Genomic DNA, 27,502 nt, shown 5'->3' with positions numbered 1-27,502 from the left:
CATAGTAATGTATGTATCACTTATTTTCTCTTAGAAAGAAATCAGTAATTAAGATCGCGCTGTTTGAAATTGAACAAATGATTATATGAAAATTCAACTGTTTTCATACAGATTTGTTTACATTTCCGTCGATATTTTATTGAAATCTTAGTAGAATTCAAATTGTATTACTTCTCAAGCGATGTTGAAAAACTGAAGCGATAATGTTAAAAATTGAATGCACTACGCGCGTTTTTTGTGTACGTGTCGATAAACAAAAGTAACGGAGATGTAAATTTGATATTACGATAGGTCGCACGTGCTCTCGGAATGGAAAATTACCGGCATGACGTTTTGATATATTTACGATTCGCGGGTAAATTCCAGTCAATCAAAGTAGCAACTGAAATATCTCAAAGTTTGTTGTGCTTTTCAAGATGTAATTTCTGAATTTCATTAAAGCTACGACGTAAAAACCACTCGCCCGATCGGTCGAGTATACAGCGAGATCCACTCGTCCTATCCAGACTTTAACTCGCCAATGCGAGTGGGCGAGTGGAATTTTACACCCCTGTATGGCCTTAAATTATTCATTAAAAAAAGGAATCAAAAATACAAAAAATGTAAACGGGGATTTACCTACGATACCATCTAGGCGTTTAGTGTTCATATATGTTTAGCGCCACTGATGATTAGTAGTAGTGTCCATGGCAGAGTGGATTACCAGCCTAGTGGTCCGGGTTCAATACCAGGACCACTAGGTTGGTAATCCAATGCCTTCACCAGTCCAAATAATAGGACGTTTACGGACAGTGTGATAACTTTTGACTGTCGCAGCAGAACTCGCTGTACCGTTGCAAAATCTTCAGCACCATGAAATGACCATTCTGAGCCAGGTTCCGTATCTACAACTTGCAATTTGAAAAATTATATCCCTTTCTCAACTTAAAAATCTTACTAAAGCTTTTGTAAGTATTACTATTACTAAGCTTTCATTAGGTGGAATTGCTTCAAATAGTCAAACACATTAAGACAGCTCTTGTAAGGTAATTGAACAAGTCACATTGTCATACCGACACACTCATCTCTACCCTTACCCTGCTAATTTTTCTAGAATGGACTGGTCTAACATTCAATTTGGGCAGTGCCATTTATTATTTGGAGGGGTGTTCACTTAAAATTTACTGACTGTATAGACCAAGATTAGCCTGCACGGATGTGCTGGCTCATCTTGGTCTGCACTGGTCGCAAAGGCAGAAACACTTGCCGCCAGCAGGCTAAAGGTTAAGGAATTAAGAACAATATATTCAAATACAACACTGTAAATCCTGTAGTTCCATTTTCTAATCTTTCTCTGCCCTTTTGAAATTAGACAAACCATGCTAATCCACTAGTAGAACTTGATATATAGTTAAAAAAAATCGACATTAGGTACAGGAAGTTTGATGCCACAATAGTTTAAATATAGTTACAAGTGTAGATGATCAATTTAGGCCATTTCAAGCAACTGGCATCACATGGTACTGCCACTGAATTTATATGAGCATCTGGCCAAAAGTACTATACAAGTGGATATATAATTGCGGGACAAAAGTTAGTAAATTGTAAAGACATTAAATGTAACTGAAAATATTCACAAATAGCTGAAAACTGAAGTGTCAAAGCTAAGTTTGTTTATCTTTACTGGACTGTAATGATGTGTCTTGATGAACGTCGAAATTTACGCTGCCTGATATATTTGCTAATTCCATGAATTCACTAAATTCGCAAACATTTATGTATCACAAACTTTTCCATTCTTACAGTAAATGTCATGAGCAGTAATAACAGAATATGCTACTTAAATTTGGCAGCTATCTGGTAACAGATTTGATTAAGTATAATGACAAATATAAATTGTTCTGTTGTGGGTCTTTTGTCTGACATTTCAGGTAACATTTGAATACCCTTCATCAATTGGAAATATTAATAATCATTCAAAGAAGTTAAATGGAGTTGCAACTGCAAAAAGATTACCATGGAAACACTAGTGATTTACTTGTTTACTGGAAGCTACTCATTCAGCTGATTAATTCTGTATACTTTGAAGTCATTTAATTTTGTGGTCACAAAATTTCATAGTTTGGGAAAAAATGCCCATATGACATGAAATTGTGGGTTTCCAGTTTTGAATATAAAATGAATTCCAGTGGGATTTAGTTTCCAAGATTCACTCATCTACGGAATCCATGAAAATCAGTCCCACAGAAAAATGCAGGATTTCAAAGTACTTATCAAGTTTTACCACTCAAGGTAAATACAAGGTAGACTAGCCACTACACTGATAATAAATATATTTCTACATTTTTAGCTCGACTATTTGAAGAATAGTCTAGCTATTCTACTCACCCTGGCGTCGGCGTCACACCTTGGTTAAGTTTTTGCATGCAAGTACATACAGCTATCATTTAAAGGCATATAGCTTTGAAACTTATTTTTTCTTTTTCTAGGTCAATTACCAACCTCACTGGGTCAAGTTCCATAACTCTGACATGTATTTTGAGCAAATTATGCCCCCTTTTGGACTTAGAAAATTCTGGTTAAAGTTTTACATGCAGGTTACTATCTCCAAAACTAATGCAGATATTGAATTGAAACTTAACATGTGTCTGCGGGGTTATAAAACTAGTTGATAGCACCAAGTCCCATAACTCTGACCTTCGTTTTGGCTAAATTATGCCCCCCTTTTGGACTTAGAAAATCCTGGTTAAAGTTTTGCGTGCAAGTACATACAGCTATTACTAAAAGGCATATAGATTTTAAACTTATTTTTAGCTCACCTGAGCAATGCTCAGGTGAGTTTTTCTGATCGCTCGATGTCTGGCGTCTGTCGTCTGTCTGTCTGTCAACATTTAGCTTGTGTATGTGATAGAGGCTGTATTTTTCAACTGATCTTCATGAAATTTGGTCAGAATGATTACCTTGATGAAATCTAGGCCGAGTTCGAAAATGGGTCATCTGGGGTCAAAAACTAGGTCACTAGGTCAAATCAAAGAAAAACCTTGTGTATGCGATAGAGGCTGTATTTTTCAGTTGATCTTGATGAATTTTGGCCAGAATGATTACCTTGATGAAATCTAGGACGAGATAGAAAATGGGTCATCTGGGATCAAAAAGTAGGTCACTAGGTCAAATCAAAGAAAAACCTTGTGTATGCAATAGAGGCTGTATTTTTCAATGAATCTTCATGAATTTTGGTCAGAATGATAACTTGATGAAATCTAGGCCGAGTTCAAAAATGGGTCATCTGGGGTCAAAAACTAGGTCACTAGGTCAAATCAAAGAAAAACCTTGTGTATGCGATAGAGGCTGTATTTTTCAATTAATCTTCAAACATTTTGGTCAGAATGATTACCTTGATGAAATCTAGGTCAGGTTTGAATATAGGTCATCTGAGATCAAAAACTAGGTCACTAGGTCAAACCAAAGAAAAACCTTGTGTATGTGATTAAAGGCTGTATTTTTCAATTAATCTTCATGAATTATGGTCAGAATGATTGCCTTGATGAAATCTAGGTCAAGTTTGAATATGGGTCATCTGGGGTCAAAAAGTAGGTCACTAGGTCAAATCAAAGAAAAAGCTTGTATATGCGATAGAGGCTGTATTTTTCAATTAATCTTCATGAATTTTGGTCAGAATGATTGCCTTGGTGAATTCGAGGTCGATTTCAAAAATGGGTCATCTGGGGTCAAAAACTAGGTCACTAGGTCAAATCAAAGAAAAATCTTGTGTATGTGATAGTGGCTGTATTTTTCAATTGATCTTCATGAATTTTGGTTAGAATGATTGCCTTGATGAAATCTAGTTCAAATTCGAATATGGGTCATCTGGGGTCAAAAAGTAGGTCACTAGGTCAAATCAAAGAAAAGGCTTGTATATGCGATAGAGGCTGTATTTTTCAATTGACCTTCATGAAATTTGGTCAGAACAATTGCATTGTTTAAGACTAGGTCAAGTTCGAATATGGGTCATCTGGGATCAAAAATTAGGTCACTAGGTCAAATCAAAGAAAAACTTTGTGTATGCAATAGAGGCTATATTTTTCAACTGATCTTCCTGAAATTAAGTCAGAATGATTGCCTTGATGAAATCTAGGTCAGATTTGAATATGGGTTATCTTGGATCAAAAAGTAGGTCACTAGGTCAAATCAAAGAAAAACCTTGTGTATGCGTTAGAGGCTGTATTTTTGAATTGATCTTCATGAAATTTGGTCAGAATGATAGCCTTGATGAAATCTAGGTCAAGTTCGAATATGGGTCATCTGGGGTCAAAACCTAGGTCACTAGGTCAAATCACAGAAAATACTTACTTATACTCAAGATTTTTGCTTCAATTTTAATGATAATTGGTCAGAATATTTTTTTTCATGAAATCACTAGGTCAAACATGTTTACACTGTTATGTTGTGTTATGGTGTGTTTTTCAGGTGAGCGACCTAGGGCCATCTTGGCCCTCTTGTTTCTTTTTCTAGATCAATTACCAACCTCACTGGGTCAAGTCCCATAACTCTGACATGTATTTTGGGCAAATTATGCTCCCTTTTGGACTTAGAAAATTCTGGTTAAAGTTTTACATGCAAGTTACTATCTCCAAAACTAATGCAGATATTGAATTGAAACTTCACATGTGCCTTTGGGGTTATAAAACTAGTTGATAGCAGCAAGTTCCATAACTCTGATATGCATTTTGGTCAAATTCGAATAGTCGATCTTGGCTGTCTTACAGACAGCTCTTGTTCTCCTTTTTGTCGACTTCAATTCCATAGAGACAAAAGCCAGTCTTTTTTATAGATTTTCACAGAGGAATGATGTTAAAATTATGATATTGGACATAGGATATAGATTGGCTCAGTTCACTATATTCAGTCATAAAAATGCAAAAAAGATAAGCTAGTCTAAATACAAGGGTAGGGATATATAACAATGCTATTTTCCTTAAACATCATTCACAGTAAGAGGAGATATAATGTAGTTGTGACAGCATGTTTGGTTGCGACTGTACCTAAAAAAAAAAAAAAATGAAATAACATACAGACATTGACTGTAGAAATTTCACCTTTACATTGTGTTTAAGTATTAACTAAAATATCCAAGTTTTCACACATTTTTACTAAAAATAACTTGCCCAAACTTGCTTTAAGTATTGACATTTTGTTCATAATATCATAAAATTGCCAGCAAAAGGAATCATTGGTAAGACTTCAAGAAATCGCAGTCAGACTTTGTTATTTTTAAGCTCACCTTGGCATGAAGTGCTCATAGTGAGCTTTTTCAGATCATTGCAGGTTTGTTGTCCATTGTAGACCATTTCTTTAAAAAATCTCATTGTAAACTACCAAGCCCATTTCAGCCAGACTTCATGGGAGTGTCCGTTGGATGGTTCCTTTTCAGATAATGATTCCTTCAACTCTAGGTTGTCCATACAGAATTCTGCTTGCTATGGCAGCCAGAAAGAGAAACGTTAAAATTCTTCTACCCTGAAATTGCTGGATTGATTTTTACAAAATTTTCCAATGTTTAGTAGAATGTTCTCATATCAAAGTGGCATGATAAAAAGACCTGGCTGCCAGAGGACGAGACTAGTTGTCCCTGTGTCGCTGTATGGAAAACTTTGAACAAATCTTCAGTCTGCTCTCGTTTTCAAAATACTTTCATAGCAAAGTGCCTTAAAGTACCCACTACTGTCTACCAAATTTCTTCAGACTGATCTGTTTTGTTAAAAACTTTGCTGCCAAGTGTTAGGCCTGTTTTCTTTACATTGCTTTATGGATAAGTTAGAATTTCTTCTGAAGCTGCTGGTCCAATTTCGAAATAATCTTACAGCAGTGTTCTTGGGCAACCTTCTAACAAAGTCTTTTTAAATAGATCCTTCTGTTTCCATTATACACTCAGGTTTGTCCCTTGTTAGAATTATATCCCTTCATAACATAGAAATGTCATTTTTTTATGTAATCCAGTTTCTGTTTTTTAACTCCACACACACATCATTTTGGTCAAGAGATTGCCTCATATGGTGGGTTTCATAACTCTAGCTTACATTTTGGCATAAAATTATGCTCCATTTTAACTTAAAAATTATGGTGAAAGTTTAGTGCAAATTTTGTATATATAAAAAGGTTTCTCAGGCACTATTGTACTGAATGCTTCCAAACTCTTCATAAGTCTTTTGCATCAAATGACTGCTGTGAACCAGGTTCCATAACTCTTAGTTGACCCTTCTGTCAGTATAGACAACTCTTGTTAGACTACTGGTAACTTAGAGCTTACTTCTTGCCTGGTCCATAACTGTGTCATCCACTAAATAAATGTATTTTAGAAGAATATATGTAACTTTACACCATTGACATGCATTGCACTGTTTTAAAGTAAGTTTAGAGGATAATGCATGCAAGAATTTTCATATTTTTTACATTTTCTCATATGTAATTTTTCACCCAAGTCAGCTTGACAGATATTGGGCTTTTAGACAAATTCCCTGCATTATTTACATGATTTGATAAATTACTGTTTTGCATGATGTTGTGACTGTAGTCCATACAAATGCTTTAAATTCAAAGAATTGAAAGCTGCCATTTATTGTAAATAGCAACTAAAGTCATTAGGAAATTCTGGGAACTGTTCTTATCATGGGATTGTCAGTTAAACTTAGACTCAAAATGACCTCTTAGAAAAGAGGAAAAAACTCAAAAGGAGATTTATTTAAAACAGAGGGAAATACAGTACAATATTTGAAAAATTGATACACAATGTAATTTTTGTTAAAAGACTTTCATTTTAATGTGGGTCACTATCCGTACAAACATGGCATGTAGCATCATTATAAGGTCCTCTCCCAATTTTGTTCAAATGGGGACAGTTTGCCCCTCTTAGGGGCTGCTAGGGCTAAAAATAAAAATACTGACTACTTCTCATGAACTGCTCAGTGGATTTTCGTCAGAATAGGTCGGTAGCATCATTATAACGTGTCCTCTCCAAAATTTGTTCAAATGAGGATACTGAGCCTCTTCAAGGGGCTGCTAGAGCTGAAATTAGAAATACTTGTAAACGAATTCTTTTCATGAACAGCTTGATGGATCTTCATCAAACTTGGCATGCAGCATCATTATAAGGTTTCTCTCGTTTTTTTTTTTCAAATGGGGGCACTGGGCGCTTTTTTAAGGGCCGCTAGAGCTAAAAATAAGACTACTTCTCATGAACCATTCATTAGAGCTTTATCAAACTTTGTCTGTAACATCATTTATATAAGGTCCTCTCCAAAAGTTTTTCAGTTGGGGGGTTGACCCCTTTTAAGGGCTGCTAAAGTTAAGAATAGAAATGCCTATAAATGACTTATTCTCATCAAATTTTATTTATAGCCTCATTATAATGTCCTTTAACAGATCTGTTTAATTTGTTCAAGCGGTACACTTGGCCCTTTTTAGAGGCTGCTAGAGTTAAAAATAGAAATACCTTTAAATAACTTCTTCTCATGAACTGTGGAATGGGTCTTCATTAAACCTTGTCTGGAGCATCATAATATAAGGTCATTTACCATATATTTATTCAATTGAGGGCACTTGGCCCCTTTTAGGGGCCACTAGAGCTTAAAATAGAAATACCTTTAAAGTACTTCTTCTCATGAAGTGCTTGATGGGTCTTCATCAAACTTGGTATGTAACTTCATTACAAGGTCTAACACCAAATTTACTCAAATATGGGGGCATTTTGGCTTTTTTAGGGGCCACTAGATTTAAAATAGAAATACCTTTTAATGATTTCTTCTGACGGTTATGCATTTTTGAAGCATGACACCCATGACACCAAAATATAGAAAAAAGGGATTTTCACCAAATATACTTTGAAGCAAAGTCAGATGGTTTAGGTTTTAACCAGGTGAGTGAATTAGGCCCATTTAGGGCATCTTGTTGTGGTAAAGGCCCTTTTAATAAGACTGTGGTTCATGTATTAACAGTCTAAATGTGTACAAGTTAATGCTGTTTAAACTTTTAAAGGCCTTAAAGGTCCCAATATCAGTCATTAATGTGCTTTTATTACCTGTATGTAAATCATTTAAAATGGTCTATTTTCAAGTCCTTCCATCTTTATGGTTGAGCTTAAGTGTTTGTGTATGGGTAAACCTCCCTTGAGGTATAAATATTTTAGCTTGCTAATGGTTTCCTAAGATTTGTTTTCTCCTTTCTGGTATAGATTTCATGTTTTGTGATGAGAAAATTGATAAATTCATCGGGTTACATTATTTGTCTTGGAGATACTGCAACAGGGATCTATTTCATTCTAGTTGGCTTAATATCAGAATATTTGAAAAGGTATAGCTTGGGAATTCTTTTATGAAAGGTAAGACCTGACCTATTTCGTCAACATTTTTAGCTCGACTATTCGAAGAATAAGTAGAGCTATCCTACTCACCACGGCATCGGTGTCGGCGTTGGCGTCGGCGTCGGCGTCACACCTTGGTTAAGTTTTTCGTACCAGTCCACATTTTGACAAAGTCTTTTGAGATAAAGCTTTGAAACTTTCAACACTTGTTTACCATCATTATGGCCAGTTATAGGCAAGAGCACATAACTCCATCAAGGATTTTGGCTGAATTATGGCCCCTTTTGACTTAGAAATCATGGTTAAATTTTTCGTACCAGTTCATATTTTGACAAAGTCTTTTAAGATAAAGCTTTGAAACTTTCAACACTTGTTTACCATCACCATGGCCAGTTATAGGCAAGAGTACATAACTCCATCAGGAACTTTGGCTGAATTATGGCCCCTTTCAACTTAGAAATCTTGGTTAAGTTTTTCGTACCAGTTCATATTTAGACAAAGTCTTTTGAGATAAAGCTTTGAAACTTTCAACACTTGTTTACCATCACCATGGCCAGTTATAGGCAAGAGTACGTAAATCCATCAGGGATTTTGGCTGAATTATGGCCCCTTTCGACTTAGAAATCTTGGTTAAGTTTTTCGTACCAGTTCATATTTAGACAAAGTCTTTTGAGATAAAGCTTTGAAACTTTCAACACTTGTTAACCATCACCATGTCCAGTTATACGCAAGAGCACATAACTCCATCAAGGATTTTGGCTGAATTATGGCCCTTTTTGACTTAGAAATCTGGGTTAATATTTCGTACCACTTCATATTTTGACAAAGTCTTTTGAGATAAAGCTTTGAAACTTTCAACACCTGTTTACCATCACCATGTTCAGTTATAGGCAAGAGTACATAACTCCATCAAAGATTTTGGCTGAATTATGGCCCCTTTTGACTTAGAAATCTTGGTTAAGTTTTTCGTACCAGTTCATATTTTTTGTAAAGTGTTTGACATATGGCTTTTAAACTTTTATCACTAATCTTGTTTAGTATAATAGTCTCTATCTGTAGGAAAGAGAACATAACTCTGTAATCTATTTTGGCTGAATTATGGCCCTTTTTGGACTTTGAAATTGGTTCTGTTTTCATACAAGTCCATGTTTTGTCAAAACTATTTGACATATGGCTTTTAAACTTTGAACACTTGTTTATCATTATGATTTCCATCTGTAGGCAAGAGTACATATATATAAACTATTTTGGCTGAATTATGGCCCTTTTTGGACTTTGAAATTGGCTCATATATTGCCATTTAGTGCAAGACTTATCGAAATCAAAGTAATACAGGAACATTGTTTGTCTAATCTATTCATTTCTTTTGTCTGAATATCCGTGGAAATATTTTGACCCCATTCTTCAATCAATTCTTCGAATAGTCGAGCGCGCTGTCATCAGACAGCTCTTGTTATATGTCTTAAAATTAAAATTAGACCTTAAAAGGCTCTTTCATTGTTAAATTGGCATAGAATGTATTAAATGAAACTTTACACAGATGTGCTGTTTCTAGGTAAGTACAGCTCAGCAAAAATTCAGTAGTTTAAATTTATTATAAACAGATTGATGGAAAATTGAATATTTGACATTCTGAAGCTTTTTAAGTCTAAATGTGAGTCCTGATATAATTTTTTCAGTCCAAATCTTCATATATTTTACTACTAATTGTAATATGAATTAGATGACATCACATCCTTGTTAGGTTGACTGTTCTATTTAGCTATTGTTCCATATTTATAAGTATCATCTTAAGCTTTTCACTCCTATTTGAAAACTTTCCTAAAGAAGAGGTATATGAGCCGCACCATGAGGAAACCAACATAGTGATTTTGCGACCAGCATGGATGCAGACCAACCTGTGCTTCCGTGCAATCTGGTCAGGATCCATGCTGTTCGCTGACGGTTTCTCTAATTGCAATAGGCTTTGAAAGTGAACAGCATGGCAAATGCAGTATGTTGGTTTTCTCATGGCGCGGCTCATATGTGTTTTTCACATGCTTCGAGTGACGCTATAAACTTAAGTATTGCCCCTATTAGCATCAAACCTCAACTAATGTTGAGTTACTGAGGATTTACCTTAATTGGTAAGCAGCAGACATATTATTTTGATGTAGGATAAGGTATCAATAAGGTCAATGTGACTTTTGTTCAGATAATGTGGTCTTAGAGTGTTGTTGAAGGCAATTTGTTGTCTATTTGACATTTACTTCCTTTGATATTATTAGGCTTTACATGGAGAATGTTTTTGATGTGAGCCACTTACAGTGTTCAAGATAATCTTCATTCCTTTTTAGCATGACTATAATGAAGAATAGCGAGAGCTAATTTAAAAAAAAAAAGTGTCACACCTTGGTTAAAATTGTGTGTGCAAACTGCTATATCTCGGTAACATGCCATAACTTGGTAACAGCTGCATAAATATTGGATTGAAACTTCACAAAAGGCTTCTGGGTCTTGGAAGTTAATCAGATTACCAAATTAGATAGAGGAACCTTCTTTAGATATATGAATATATGCATCTAGTTTAGATATGCTTCAGTGTCATTCTCACTTTGTTTCAAGTACTGTCGAGCAATTGCTATCTTTCTTGTTTTCCTGCTTAACCCATACCCTGCTAAATTTCTATACTGAACTTGTCCATCTTTCAATTTGGATAGTTCCATTAACTGTTTAAAGGGGTGCATACCAAAATGTTACTGACTGAATGGCAAACAGTGCAGATCATGATCAGACTGCACAGATGTGCAGGCTGATCATGATCTACACTGGTAGCAAAGGCAGAATCAGTCATGTTTAGCATGATAAGGGTTAAAAAGCAGGCAATCAGTTGTTATGCCTACATTTGTGTATTGAATGGAAACCATTTCTCACTGTTATTGACATTGATCAAGTACTTTGTCACATGCCTCATACTTATATTCATAGATCTGCAGCTATGGTTTTGCTAATTGGCTTGCTAATTTTCAGCAACTTTTCCACATTTGTTTCAAAAGCTACCTCTGTTTGTATTTTGTCTGACCTTGTATAATTTCCAAATAACTTCACAAAAATACAAAAAAATAAATATGAATTGTGTCCTTTGTGTTACCCTCTACTCCTCATAAAATAAACAAACGTGTTTGTAAACATGGACGGTTCCAAACTGAAGGGGATCCATGCTCAAAAATAATGACAAAATACAATACGTATCGCATATCTGTAGCCCTGACCAACCTATAAACCGGGCCGGTCTATTTTATAAGTTCAACAGTTGCGGTGGTCTGTGTAAAACCACCAACGTTCTGCAAAGCAATTGGATGGCTTCCTCAGCTCAGTGTTAAGGATTTTATGATGTTGGGACTTAAGGACGTACGCCTAAGAATTCGGGGCGAAATTTTTCCCAATAATAGAATTTCTTCAAACTTTGGATATTGAAGGACAGTCATCTAAGAAACAAAAATATGGAATAAAAATCATAGGTCACCGATATTGAAAAGAGTTGTCTGCCCTTGAAAACGTCATTTTCCCCAAATATGCAGTTTTCAAGGGCAGATAACTCTTTTTCAGTACTGGTGACATATGATTTTTATTGCATATTTTTGTATCTTAGATGATTGTCCTTCAATACCGAAAGTTTGAAGAAATTCTTTTATTAATCACCCGCGGTGGCGGAGGGATTATAGGAATGGTCTGCGTCCGTCCGTCTTTCCGTCCTTCTGTCCGTAACAAAATCGTGTCCGGTCCATATCTCCTAAACCCCTTGAAGGATTTTCATGAAACTTGGGTCAAATGATCACCTCATCAAGACGATGTGCAGAACCCATGAGTCAGCCTTGTCGGTTCAAGGTCAAGGTCACAACTCAAGGTCAAAGGTTTGAGCCTGCCATTTTGTGTCCGCTCTATATCTCATAAACCCCTAGAAGGAATTTTAATAAAACTTGGGTCAAATGATCACCTCATCAAGACGATGTGCAAAACCCATGAGTCAGCCATGCCGGCTCAAGGTCAAGGTCATAACTTAGGGTCAAAGGTTTTGAGCCTTCCATTTTGTGTCCGCTCTATATCTTCTAAACTCCTTGAAGGATTTTCATGAAACTTGGGTCAAATGATCACCTCATCAAGACGATGTGCAGAACCCATGGGTCAGCCTTGTCGGCTCAAGATCAAGGTCACAACTCAAGGTCAAAGGTTTGAGCCTTCCATTTTGTGTCCGCTCTATATCTCCTAAACCCCTTGAAGGAATTTTATCAAACTTGGGTCAAATGATCACCTCATCAAGACGATGTGCAGAACCCATGAATCAGTCATGCCGGCTCAAGGTCAAGGTCACAACTTAGGGTCAAAGGTTTGAGCCTTCCATTTTGTGTCCGCTTTATATCTCCTAAACTCCTTGAAGGATTTTCATCAAACTTGGGTCAAACGATCACCTCATCAAGGCGATGTGCAGAACTTATGAGTCAGCCATGTCGGCTCAAGGTCAAGGTCACAACTGAAGGTCAAAGGTTTGAGCCTTCCATTTCGTGTCCGCTCTATATCTCCTAAACCCCTTGAAGGAATTTTATAAAACTTGGGTAAAATGATTACCTCATCAAAACAATGTGCAGAAATTATGAGTCAACCATGCCAGCTCATGGTCAAGGTCACAACTAAGGGTCGAAGGTTTGAGCCTTCCATTTTGTGTCCACTCTGTATCTCCTAAACCCCTTGAAGGATTTTCATCAAACTTGGGTCAAATGATCACCTCATCAAGAACTCATGAGTCAGCCATGTCAACTCAAGGCCAAGGTCACAACTGAAGGTCAAAGGTTTCAGCTCTGTATCTCCTAAACCCCTTGAAGGATTTTCATGAAACATGGGTCAAATGATCACCTCATCAAGACGTTGTGCAGAATTCATGAGTCACCCATGTTAGTTCAAGGTCAAGGTCACAGCTGAAATCAAAGATTTACCCTTTCACTATACATAGCAGTGGCAGGGATTTAGCTGTCTTTCAGACTGCCTTGTTAGGGAAAATTTCACCCATCTCATATACAGGCCGGGAATTCTAGCGTACGCCTTTAAATCCACAATGGTTTAGGGGCAATTGAGCTTTAACCAATCAGCCTCTAGGCCACAGTATACTATATCTCCTGTGTGTATATAGGTGTTTAAAGCAAAACATGTATTGTTGCTGCAAAGTCATGTGAAGTTGTTGAATCCTAGTAGTCCTTGACACTTAACCCTTATTTCCTGGACATCGATTCTGCCTTTTCGACTAGTGTAGATCATGATCAGCCTGCGCATCCTTGCAGTCTGATGAAGATCTGCACTGTTCGCCACTCAGTCAGTATCTTTTTGTTTTAAGCACCCTTTTTGATAGTTAATGGTGCTTTCCAAATTGAAAGGTGGACAAATTCATTATAGAAATTTAGTAGGGTAGGGTAGTTAAACATGGATAACTCAAGTACTGATTTCAATGATTTGTGATTCTAACTAAAGTACTGATTTGTGACTCTAACTCAAGCACTGATTTGTGCCTCTAACTCAAGCACTGATTGGTGATTCTAACTCAAGCACTGATTTTTGACTCTGACTCAAGCACTGATTCGTGATTCTAACTCAAGCACTGATTTGTGATTCTAACTCAAGCACTGATTTGTGACTGACTCAAGCACTGATTCGTCATTCTAACTCAAGCACTGATGTGTGACTCTGACTCAAGCACTGATTCGTGATTCTAACTCAAGCACTGATTTGTGATTCTAACTCAAGCACTGATGTGTGATTCTAACTCCAGGAATTCATGTGTACCTCAGTAACATGCAGAATTAGGCTTTGGCAGTCTTAATAAAACTTACAAAACCTTGATGGTTTTAATACACATACATCAAGCTGAGAATGAATAAATTCACATTTGAAAACACTAAAAGAGAAAGAAAATTACAGACATACTTATAAGTCAGTCAGAATAATTGACCAGAAAAAGAAAATAAAACAAGGGAAATTACAGGCCAAACATTGAATCCCTTGACAGACAAATCTAATTAAGGACATAAGTCTTTGATGGCAGACTGTAACGAGAAAAAAACAAATTGTTCAGGACAATCTATCATGCCCAGTGTGTGTCATTAGATCACTTGATTGTTTCCCCACAACCTTTGCAGGATTACATGGGTTGAATAACAATGAGCATTCCTGGTATGAAAGCTTGGGGGTATTGATCCTAATGGAAAAGATCATATTTTATAAACAACCTATTATAGGATGCATACAGATGTTTCTCAGAAAGTTTTGAAGTGTATGTGCTGAAGTTGATGAGAAAGCATGATTGTGTGAAAACTAAAAAACATATAAATAATTAAAGGAAATTAGTTTAAAAAAATCGAAAAGGAGGTTAAGACTGGTAATGTATTTTAAATTATTACTTTATTATAATACGTTTTGACACATAATTTTAATATTATTATGTACTGAAAAATTTAAGTAATTATTATGATTTTTGAAATTGATTAAAGTAGTTTTTAAATTAAAATTCTTGTAAATATATACATTATGTTTTAGACCTAATATTCATTGCCATTTGTTTTAAGCTTGTACCTATAAATTGTTAAACAATTGATAACTCGCACGTTAGGATTTTAATTGAAAATTTAACCAGACATTTTAAGGAATGTGCATGGAAAATTGTAAAGGTATCGGGTTAAAGGTTCTTGTGCCTTTTTACAAGGCATCTTCCTCTTATAAAATGTGCCGCGCCATGAGAAAACCAACATAGTGGCTTTGCAACCAGCATGGATCCAGACCAGCCTTGTTAGTTGCAGGGACAGTACTACAGAAAAAATGTCTGTATGTTTTAGCTCATTTTTGTTCGTAAAGACAATAAATGTACCTTATCGGGAAATGTACCTTATCGGGAACACTTACATTCCTTCAAAAACAGACAAAACAATTATACATTTTTAGCTTGGCTTTTCGAAGAAAAAGTAGAGCTGCTGCACTCACCCCAGCGTCGGCGTCGCCGTTGGTTACAGTTTTTGATAAAGTCAAATATCTCTGTTACTGTCAAAGCTATTGACTTGAAACTTAAAATAGACATTTACTATCAAAGTCTACACCAGGAGAAAGAATCCCCAAAACTCTGGTTTTAATTTTGACAGAGTTATGCCCCTTTTTATGCCCCCCTTTGAAAAAGGAGGGGTATATTGTTTTGCAGATGTCGGTCGGTCGGTCGGTCGGAATGTAGACCTATCCGTTTCCGGATGATAACTCAAGAACGCTTGGGCCTAGGATCATGAAAATTGATAGGGAGGTTGGTCATCACCAGTAGATGACCCCTATTGATTTTGAGGTCTGTATGTCAAAGGTCAAGGTCACAGTGACCCTGAATAGTAAAACGGTTTCCGGATGATAACTCAAGAACACTTGGGCCTAGGATCATGAAAGTTGATAGGGAGGTTGGTCATGACCAGCAGATGACCCCTATTGATTTTGAGGTCAGTATGTTAAAGGTCAAGGTCACAGTGACCCTGAACAGTAAAACAGTTTCCGGATGATAACTCAAGAACGCTTAGGCCTAGGATCACGAAAGTTGATAGGGAGGTTGGTCATGACCAGCAGGTGACCCCTATTGATTTTGAGGTCAGTATGTCAAAGGTCAAGGTCACAGTGACCAGGAACAGTAAAATGGTTTCCAGGCAATAACTCAAGAACGCTTGGGCCTAGTGTCAGGAAAATTGATAGTTAGGTTGGCCATGACCAGCAGATGACCCCTATTGATTTTGAGGTCAGTATGTTAAAGGTCAAGGTCACAGTGACCCTGAACAGTAAAACAGTTTCCGGATGATAACTCAAAAATGCTTAGGCCTAGGATCACGAAAGTTGATAGGGAGGTTAGTCATGACCAGCAGGTGACCCCTATTGATTTTGAGGTCATTAGGTCAAAGGTCAAGGTCACATTGGCCAGGAACAGTTAAATGGTTTCTGATCTTCTTGTCCAAAACCATAGGGCCTAGGGCTTTGATATTTGGTATGTAGCAAAATCTAGTGGTCCTCTACCAAGATTGTTCAGATTATTTCCCTGGGGTCAAATATGGCCCCACCCCTAGGGTCACATGGTTTATATAGCCTTATATAGGAAAAAGCTTTGAAAAACCTCTTGTCCAAAACCACAGGGCCTAGGGCTTTGATATTTTGTATATGACATCATCTAGTGATCCTCTACTAAGATTATTCAAATTATTCCCCAAGGGTCAAATATGGCTCCGCCCTGTGGGTCACATGGTTTACATATACTTATTTACAGTGTGCATATAATTTCTATTCCTTGTGCAATTACTAAATGCATCAAGGGGGGCATTTCGTGTTCGACGAGCTCTTGTTAACTTAGAATTTTTGGTTATAGTTTTTGATTAAGTCAAATATCTCTGCTACTATCAAAGTTATTGGCTTGAAACTTAAAATAGTTATTTACTATCAAAGTCTACACCAGGAGAAACAATCCCCTTAACTCTGATTGAATTTTGACAGAGTTATGCCCCTTCTTAAATAAAAATTTTTGGTTATAGTTTTTTATTTAAAAGTCAAATATCTCTGCTACTATCAAAGTTATTGGCTTGAAACTTAAAATAGTTATTTACTATCAAAGTCTACACCAGGAGAAACAATCCCCATAACTCTGATTGAATTTTGACAGAGTTATGTCCCATTTTAACTTAGAATTTTTGGTTATAGTTTTCGATTAAGTCAAATATCTCAGTTACTATCAAAGCTTTTGACTTGAAACTTAAAATAGTTATTTACTATCAAAGTCTACACCAGAAGAAACAATCTCCATAACTCTGATTTTGAATTTTGACAGAGTTATGCCCCTTTTTAACTAAGAATTATTTTGGTTAAACTTTTTATAAAGTTTTTACTGGCAAAGCTCTAATTCAGAGTCAAGCACTGAGAAAAGTCAAGCGCGCTGTCCTACGGACGGCTCTTGTTTATTTAAGTATTCTAACACTTTTAAGATTTTCTTTTATATAAACAAAGAACGTGTATTGTCTTGTCGATTAAAACAAGTTTTGCAAAATGACCTACTTTTGGCTATACCGGTTTACTGCGTCCATTTAAGCCTAAAAAAGGATTCCAGATTAGTATCCCTTCCTGGTGTAATTCGAACATGTACTACTCATCTGAACTCAAAACAGTGTTTTATTTGCCGACAGAGCACGCAAAACTAAAATCTATTTCCCAATTCTTTAAACTACTAAGGTTAACAGAGATACACATAAAAGTCCTTGGACAATTGTTTCTAAGAATTTGGTCTGCATCAATGTTTAAAAATTCATAAATTTTGGTTTGCCTCCTCATTGTGAAGAGAATACATTTTTTTAAAAATTATTCTGCCAGATTACACAGAGCAGTAACTTCATCCATTAAAGGGGCATGCCTCTAGTGATTAACATTAAAGTTTGTATTTTTTGAAAACAGATAATATTGTATGAAGACTATCAAAGAATATAAGTCAAGATTATCTAAGTTCATATTTTGCTGGTATTATATTAATGAAAAGTTAATACAATTAAATTACTGCCTAATCACAATAATTAACAATACCGCTGTATTAAGATACTTTCGTAATTTGACAGAAATCTGGAGGGAGCTCCTTTAACAGTGATTTATATTTTTAATTATTCAAGACTGTAAATGACTATTGATCTTGGGATACAAAAAAAACATTTAGATCTGTGGCATCATGCATTATTTATTTGTTAAGGGAAAATTGCATGATGCATTGACAATATGATTGTAGCGTAAAGGCAATAATTTTAGTCTTTGTGCACAATAAATTGGAGGAAAAGACCCAAAGTTTCTAGATAATTAATCGGAATAAGGTTTTACTGTTTTTAAGGTATACATTTTTACTTGAATAGATATATTTTCCTTTTGAAAATATTTGTTTAGTTTTTGTTCTTTGGCTTTAAAGATTAACTTTGTGATTAAATTAATTAAACTAGGCAGATCATAACACATTTCAGTAACTATTTAAAATGATAATTTCCTTTAATTGTATGTACGGTAGAATTTGATAATATTCACGATGACTTTATTTTCACTAATATTTGCACATACCTGTCTTGCAAAATGAAAGTATTCAAAAATATTAATCTGCATCGTGTCCTAAGACACAAACTGATCGCACAATTCACAAATTCCTAGCATTATAAAATTGCAAAATAAAGCCTTTGCGAAGGTAACCCAGTCTGCAGTTATGTTAATTATAATTTGTAACAAATTTCATTTACTTTCAAAAGAAGTTCTTGGTTAGACATGATTAACTGGACATTTCAGTTAAAATGTTATCAGTACCGGTAAGTATTACTGTTTTTACGCATTTTGTTGGCAATGTCTGTGCACGGCTTAAGCCAAATTTGCTATTTTGATTGGACACGAGTTCATGGTATTCAAACTTCAAATGGGAATTTTACTTTTTTTGTAAGGTTTAGATTTTGTAGGTGACTCAACACAACCAAAGAATCCTCAAAAAAATAGTCACCTACAAAAGGACAGTATTATAAAAAAAAAAAATATCACGGTCTGTTCTGTATTATTAAGAATATTGATATATATTTTAATCTTGATTAATAATGTAAATTGAAAAGAACTGAAGATCAAATATTGGGAAAAATTTGAATGAACATAGCGGACCTGGTAATGTCGTTTGGCAAATTACATAATATAATATTTTCTGTATGCGATTTTGGCATTCTCCAGTTTTCACAGAGTCATGTGCACTCTGAAACTGTATCTATGTCTTAACCCTTAGCCTGCTGCAGGCGAATTTTACAGCCTTTGCAAACAGCTTGGAACCAGATCAGACGCCGATTAAATGGGCGTCTGATCAGGTTCCAAGCTGTTTGCTACTCTGACAATATTTCTTCCAATTTTGGAGCAAATTGAATGAACTTTACAATTTTAGCAGACGACATTTCCAGCAGACGACAATTTATCTAGCATGCTAAAGGTTAAGATTGCCAAATTGTCTATTAGTATTGAGAATGTGTAATATTAGACTGAAAATGCTGCACTATTGTAAGATTAATACCGGTAGTGTAACTTTTTGCTTAAACTGAATATTAGTAAAATATGTGACATTATTATCATCATTTATTAGGATTTAACATGACATAACACATTCTGAGTTGTCATAGAAATAGATAAGCTTGCTTTAACCCTTAGCCTGCTGCAGGCGAATTTAACAGCCTTTGCAAACAGCTTGGAACCAGATCAGACGCCGATTAAATCGGCGTCTGATCAGGTTCCAAGCTGTTTGCTACTCTGACAATATTTCTTCAAGTTTTGGAGCAAATTGAATGAACTTTACAATTTTAGCAGACGACATTTCCAGCAGACGACAATTTATCTAGCATGCTAAAGGTTAAAGACAGCTAATCAGCTACTAGGTTTACTATATTTATTTGGTTGAATGTTGTTTTGGTTCCTGTGATGACCAAGTAATGCAGTTTATAATTGTTGAAAACAAGTTTAATTTAAAATTTTAAAAAGCAGGCAATTAAAAGGATATTTATGCATGCCATAACACCTTAAACCACAAATCCTACATCAATCTTTTTTCAAGGCTTTATACAGGTCTTTAGCACAGCACTGTGACAACCCAAAATTAAGAATTTTTTTTTTACCTTACTATTAAGACAACATTCCAGAAATGAAAAGTTTTCTAGAATATATCAATGCTGACCTCTTTAAAAAAGAACAAGTCAAGTACCTTTTTTCACAAACAAGACCTATGCAACTTTTTTTCCCGTAATTTATTTCAATGAGTTTTGTCCGCAGTTGTTCCAGAAATTTAATATATCAAACCATATTTCTGAAACTTTAGATTTTTGTTATATTCTGCTGATTCAGAGGAAGGCATTATGTTACACAATGAGTGGGTTGGGGAAATTTGAGAAGTCATATTTGATTTCGGAGATCTGTAAATTGCATTTTACCAGACATGAACTTCATCAGATTCTGCATGATTATGTAATTAGGGAAGTTATAAGAGTTTAATTTCCCTGGAGGAGATGCAGAGTTTCTGCCATAAAGGATTTTTTATTTTGCTATCTGGTGTTTTATGTTATTATGTCAGAGCTGAAAAACTGATATGTTTGTCAATTTGCACACTTATTACATGTGACTTAAGATTTTTCTCTGAAAAGGTATAAATGTTTAGTTGTGATAATACATTTAATGTATTAGTTTTAAAAGAAGAGTTTAATATTTAGAAATTTTGAAGTCTTCAATTTAGATATGTTGTCCCATATGATTGCATTGTATTTTTTTCTTTTTTTTCAAAGATTTTGGTGGTATGAATTGGACTTCTTGGAGCCAGCTTAAGTAACCTAATTTTCTCAAATATGGAAATAAATATGGTTTACATAGGGATTTTATACATGCAAAAAAAAAAGTGGGAAATATAGTCTAAAAACGTTATCTCGACTTCGTTATTTTGATATTTCAGTATGTCGAGTGGATTTTCCCGGTCCCGATGTTTTTCCTACTTTTTTTTATAAAAATCAACTACGGATATCTCGATTTTGTTATTTCGATTTTTTTGACTAAATTTTTAATCCCCAACTTCGAAATTTGCTCTATTTTGACATTGGTTATCTCAAGTGGACATTAACTGTCTGCCAAACGCAGGTGTGAAAAACTGCACGCGCTTGTATTCGGTCAGTTGTTGTCTGCCACCATAGGTGCGAAAAAAAAAACACATACAGGTATTTGCTCAATGATCCTGCCTTAAATTAAAGACCCGAAGCCAATTAACCGTCGCTCTTGTGTAATTGATTGATTGTTTAGGACGCAAGATGTGTGACACGCTGATTGAGTAACTTGAATTGTGTAAAAATTGAATGAATTTAATTGCATTTATAAATACCAAGAAATGAAGATTCTGTCCAGTTTGTTTAATCCTTTGAGTGAGTTTCACATCATGTGCATTGCACAAAGCGCAAGATGGTGGAAAGAGGTATTAGAAAACAGGAAGTAGGTTGAAAGATTCTTTTAGGTTAAAAGTAACATGAAACAAACAGCAAAAGGCTTTATTAATGATTTATTTCAACAAGTATTTAAGACCAATCAATATGTAAAACATAACATTCATGTATGAATATATACATTTTTCGTCTCAAAAAATGCCTTTTTATCACCATGAAACTTTATTACCTCACCTACCTACCAAAGTTGATCCAGCTTAGGAAATATCTCAATATGTTGACTTTTTTCTCTTGATCCCGAAGAGGTTGAGATATCGAGATTTGACTGTATATATAAAGTAGAGAACAGAAACTAACAACCGCTATAATAGTTTCTATATAAATTCAATACGTGTTTCAATTTGCTGATCTTAGATTTGGAATTTTCTGCAATTTATAATTAACCAGTCTATAATGTGGCAGCCACTCATTTCCTTATGAACATAAGATATTATAATTTCTTGTTATTTATAAATTCTTTTTATGCCCCCGAAAGGAGGCATATTAGTTTTCAACTGTCTGTCCGTTCGTTAATTCGTTCGTTCGTTCGTTCGTTCTTCACAACGTTAACTTTTTGCATGAAGGCACTTTACTCGCGAACCACTGCACCCAGGACCTTCAAAATTCACATGCTGATATTACTTGAGTGCACGACCCCTACTGACTTCGGGGTCACCAGGTCAATGGTCAAGGTCACCAGGTCAAAGGCCAAGGCGCTGCGGGGGTATTTGTCACCATTAGTGACAGCTCTTGTTCTGATAAATTTTTTTCCTAATATTTGTCAAAGATTTGAAGTAGGAAGTTTAAGGGAATCTATTATTTTGTATTACCTCCCTTAAGTGTACAACGCTCATGTGCAGTATTAAAAGAAGAGTTTTTCTAATCATTTAACTATGCATAACGTCTATTTGGACAGCCATTTCTTCTGTTGAATTTAAGCCTTATATAACTTTAATGAATTGTGACCACCAAGATGTTGCCATATAATATAATGTGTATATAAACTTATGTTATTAAGGGAACTGCATGCAACATCTTGCAGTTAAAAAATAGACAGCTTGTAAAGAGCTTCCAAACAGAACAAAAAATTCTTTCTGTACACCAGTATATTGCTGGTTCTTGAGAACCTTATTATAGAAAATATCTCTATGAATTTTCATGGGTAATTTCTGTGTTTTTTGTGAGCTAATTATCAATTCACAACATTTAATATAAAGAACATAAAATATGCCTTTCGATTTTATCTGTAAGATTGGAATATCCATGAATTCATATCTCCAAGAAACAAGCTTTTTGGCCAAAATTATGATGATTTATGCCAGCAACATTAAATCACTTCACAGTATGTTCTGTGCTCTCTTAGCAATATACTTCCCTCAGTAACCTTCTTGATTGATTTACCAGAAAACAGGGCAAATCTCCCAAAAAAAATAATTTCGCAGTAGACCTAAAGATGGACTGATGATTTAAGTGCAGATTATCATAGGTAGAAAATATTTTCAGATTATTGTTTTTTCTACATTTCAGTTCGACCCAGTGTGAGACAATGACTGAAACATTGTCTCAGTTCTTCACCTGGGCAGTGAGAGATGTAATCTTCTTCAGTGGAGACGTACAGACGACCACGATTGCTGTGGCGATAACAAGCTCTCTCTGCTGTTCCATTGTCGTGGCAGTGGTGCATGTTATTGCACTGATCAGGCCTCCAGGGGTGAAGAAAGCTAAATCTAGAAGAAACTTGGACAGGTCAAGGTCAAAGACTTCACTGACTTCAAAGGTATGGTCAAATGTGAGTTGTGGCAAGTAGTAAGTGTTGGTATAGCAGATATCTACTAGAAGTGTGATGCGATGAAAGTCACATGCAACAGTATTGTTATTGCAATGAAAAGCAGAGGGATATAGTTTTTTCATTGTCTGTATGTCCGGCTTTCTTCAATAATATTTCTGTAACATTTAGTCATATTGAAATAACATTTGGTTATTTTGTTATACAGTAGTGTATATATAGGAGTGAGCTTGTTGGTCTGTCGGTCGGTCGGTCCGTTGGTTTTCATGGTTTCCGGACAATAACTCATGAAAATCTTAACAGATTTTAATAATTTTTGGTACACAGGTGCAACATCATAAAATACAGGTCAGGTTCAACTTTGAGCTCAGTAGGTCAAAGGTCAAGGTCACAAGGACCCGGAACAGTTAAATGTTTTCCGAATGATAACTTGAGAACGCTTGGGCCTGACGCCTTTTGATTTTGAGGTCAAAAGGTCAAGGTCACAGTGACCCGAAACAGTTAAACCATTTTCGGACGATAACTTTAAAATGCCTGAGCCTAGGATCACTCAATTTAATAGGAGGTTGATCATGACCAGCAGATGACCTCTATTGATTTTGAGGTCAGTAGGCCAAAGGTCAAGGTCACATTGACCCAGAACAGTAGAACTTTTTTTGCAGGGTTTACAGATTTAAATCATTTTTGATACACAGGTGTAACATCATCAAATATAGGACAAGTTCGACTTTGACATTGGCTTACTTCTGTGACAAGGCCGTATTGTGGGAGTATAATTTGTCACTCCTGTGACAGGCACTGACAGCTCTAGTTTGCTATAGTTTGGTTGTTGTGAGGTCAGCGATGTTTTTGTACTTTTAATAATGGAATGGTCTGTTATTTAGGTGGTATTATTCAGTACGATAGTGGTTCTTACCTAAATAAGGCATGGTAAATCATGCCTAATCGGCAGACGAGGCTATAAATTGAACTCTCAAATGTCAAATTCAAACTATACTTTGTAATTTGTTTGAAATCAGATCGGTATTGCTCTTTAATTCATTAAAAACTAATTTTTGTTTGTTTTATGCATCCATTATCTCTAACATTTAAGTCAGTTTGAGCTGATATGTGGTGTATTATAAATGGGAGCTGCTACCGAAGATATTTTTAGCTCGACTATTCGAAGAATAAGTAGAGCTATCCTACTCACCACGGCGTCGGCGTCGGCGTCACACCTTGGTTAAGTTTTTCGTACCAGTCCACTTTTTGACAAAGTCTTTTGAGATAAAGCTTCGAAACTTTCAACACTTGTTTACCATCACCATGGCCAGTTGTAGGCAAGAGCACATAACTCTATCAAGGATTTTGGCTAAATTATGGCCCCTTTTGACTTAGAAATCATGGTTAAGTTTTTCGTACCAGATTAAATTTTGGCAAAGTCTTATGAGATAAAGCTTCGAAACTTTCAACACTTGTTTAGCATCACCGTGTCTAGTTATAGGCAAGAGTACATAACTCTATCAAGGATTTTGACTGAATTATGGCCCCTTTTGACTTTGAAATCTTGGTTAAGTTTTTCGTACCAGTTCATATTTTGACAAAGTCTTTTGAGATAAAGCTTTGAAACTTTCAACACTTGTTTACCATCACCATGTCCAGTTATTGGCAAGAGCACATAACTCCATCAAGAATTTTGGCAGAATTATGGCCCTTTTTGACTTAGAAATCTTGGTTAAGTTTTTCGTACCAGTTCATATTTTGGCAAAGTCTTTTGAGATAAAGCTTTGAAACTTTCAACACTTGTTTACCATCACCATGACCAGTTATAGGCAAATGTACATAACTCCATCAAGGATTTTGGCTTAATTATGGCCCCTTTCTACTTGGAAATCTTGGTTAAGTTTTTCGTACCAGTTCATATTTTGTGTAGTGTTTGACATATGGCTTTGAAACTTTTATCACTTATTCAGTATAATAGTCTATATCTGTAGGAAAGAGTACATAACTCTATCATCTTTTTTGGCTGAATTACAGCCCTTTTTAGCTCATCTGATTTTTTGAAAAAAAATGATGAGTTATTGTCATCACTTGAGCGGTTGTCGGCGTCGGCGTCGGCGTCTGCGTCGGCGTTGCCTGGTTAAGTTTTATGTTTAGGTCAGCTTTTCTCCTAAACTATCAAAGCTATTGCTTTGAAACTTGGAATACTTGTTCACCATCATAAGCTGACCCTGTATAGCAAGAAACATAACTCCATCTTGCTTTTTGCAAGATTTATGGCCCCTTTTGTACTTAAAAAATATCAGATTTCTTGGTTAAGTTTTATGTTTAGGTCAACTTTTCTCCTAAACTATCAAAGCTATTGCTTTGAAACTTGGAATATTTGTTCACCATCATAAGCAGACCCTGTACATCAAGAAACATAACTCTGTCTTCCTTTTTGCAAGAATTATTGCCCCTTTTGGACTTAAAAAATCAGTTTTCTTGGTTAAGTTTTATGTTTAGGTCAGCTTTTATCCTAAACTATCGAAGCTATTGCTTTAAAACTTGCAACTCTTGTTCACCATCATAAGCTGACCCTGTACAGCAAGAAACATAACTCCATCCTGCTTTTTGCAAGATTTATGGCCCCTTTTGGACTTAGAAAATATCAGATTTCTTGGTTAAGTTTTATGTTTAGGTCAACTTTTTCTCTTAAACTATCAAAGCTATTGCTTTAAAACTTGCAACTCTTGTTCACCATCATAAGCTGACCCTGTACAGCAAGCAACATAACTCCATCCTGCTTTTTGCAATAATTATTGCCTCTTTTGGACTTAGAAAAATCATTTTCTTGGTTGAATATTATGTTTAAGTCAACTTTTCTCATAAACTATCAAAGCTATTGCTTTAAAACTTGCAACAGTTTTTCACCATCATAAGTGGACACTGTACATCAAGAAACATAACTCTATCCTGCTTTTTGTAAGAATGATGGCCCTTTTTAGACTTAGAAAATCATGGGTAGGACAATATTTCTATTATACAAAAAAAAATCAGATGAGCGTCAGCACCCGCAAGGCGGTGCTCTTGTTGGACTTGGAAATCTGTTCTGTTTTCATACAAGTCCATGTTTTGTCAAAACTATTTGACATATAGCTTTTAAACTTTGAACTCGTGTTTATCATTATGATTTCCATCTGTAGGCAAGAGAACATAACTCTGACAACTATTTTGGCTGAATTATGGCCCTTTTTGGACTTTGAAATTGGTTCACACATTGCCATTTAGTGCAAGACTTATGGAAATCCACAAATACTGGAACATTGTTTGTCTAATCTATTTTTTTCTTTTGTCTGAATATCTATGTTAATATTTTGACCCCATTCTTCAATCAATTCTTCGAATAGTCGAGCGCGCTGTCATCAGACAGCTCTTGTTTGAAAATCAGATTAAAATTCCTGCATAAAGGATGTTACAAAACGAATATATTCTTAACTGCAAAGATGCTTTAATCTGATACAAACAAATCTTGATCAATTATTGATATTTTCAAAGAGCCTTTTCTTAAGGTTTCATCAATGAACATTTTATCAGCATTTACATTTAAGATAAGAGTAGAATATATCACTTTGTTCTCGCAGTTGATGGAAGTTTTGAAAAATTACCATTTAGTTTTGACCACAAAATGTGCAAATTTTTTGACAGTTGTGCTCCAGTTTGCCAACAGCAATAAGAAATAGATTCATAAACAAGATAAAGGTGTCCTGCTTGAACAATAGACTTACAGGTGCTTGGCGAAGCTGTGGTTATTTCATGTAGAAATTAGAAGGATAATGGTGTGGACCACATGAATTGTTGGAGTCTGAGCCCGGTTGATAAATTTGTCTATGCTCCAGCAGACAGTGTCCCACTATAATTAAATATTGATTTTTTTCCTGTTTGCAGCCCTATCGTGATTATGGTTAGTCACATTGGGTGATATTTGGATGAGAATGTTTTGTATTATCTACATCTCCGGAATATTTTGAATATCAGATTAGAGCATATCCAGAGTTATTGCCCTTTAATTATTAACTAAAAAACTGCAATGTTTTGTCCTGCTGCAGACATATCTTTGTAAGTATTAGTCACACTGAGTTGATATAAGGTGTGAATGTTTATGTGTAACAATACTCATAGCTGTTTCCCTGCATATATGTTGTTCAAATCAAGCTTGATGTCAGAGTTATTGCCCCAGATCTGGATAAAGTAATCATTTTTTGTTGGTATCTTTGTCTACCTATTATAGTTATTATTATTTCTGTTAGCAAATCAGCAGTTACATTAGTTTTTCTAGCTGTTTGTGACCTGACATATATTTTTAAGGGGATAGTAATTTATTGAAATTACTTGTTT

General features: G+C 35.4%; 1 protein-coding gene across 2 annotated transcripts in view; it reads left to right on the top strand.

Moving 5' to 3' along the window:
- The window catches only part of LOC123533304 (protein lap4-like), a 55,027-nt gene that overhangs the window by 4,913 nt on the left and 22,612 nt on the right, over positions 1-27,502 (top strand). Inside the window, exons 1-2 of one of the 2 annotated variants that reach the window (XM_053551516.1) lie at positions 14,623-14,738; positions 22,888-23,137. In XM_053551516.1, coding sequence (XP_053407491.1) covers positions 22,907-23,137 — 231 coding nt within the window. In that variant the 5' untranslated portion in view covers positions 14,623-14,738; positions 22,888-22,906. Of the gene's footprint in view, positions 1-14,622; positions 14,739-22,887; positions 23,138-27,502 lie in introns of those variants that run through there. The other variant, XM_045314949.2, reaches the window with a different exon arrangement.

Source organism: Mercenaria mercenaria, chromosome 1, assembly GCF_021730395.1.
Source record: "Mercenaria mercenaria strain notata chromosome 1, MADL_Memer_1, whole genome shotgun sequence".
Taxonomy (NCBI): domain Eukaryota; kingdom Metazoa; phylum Mollusca; class Bivalvia; order Venerida; family Veneridae; genus Mercenaria; species Mercenaria mercenaria.
This window is presented reverse-complemented; position numbering and strand designations above follow the sequence as displayed.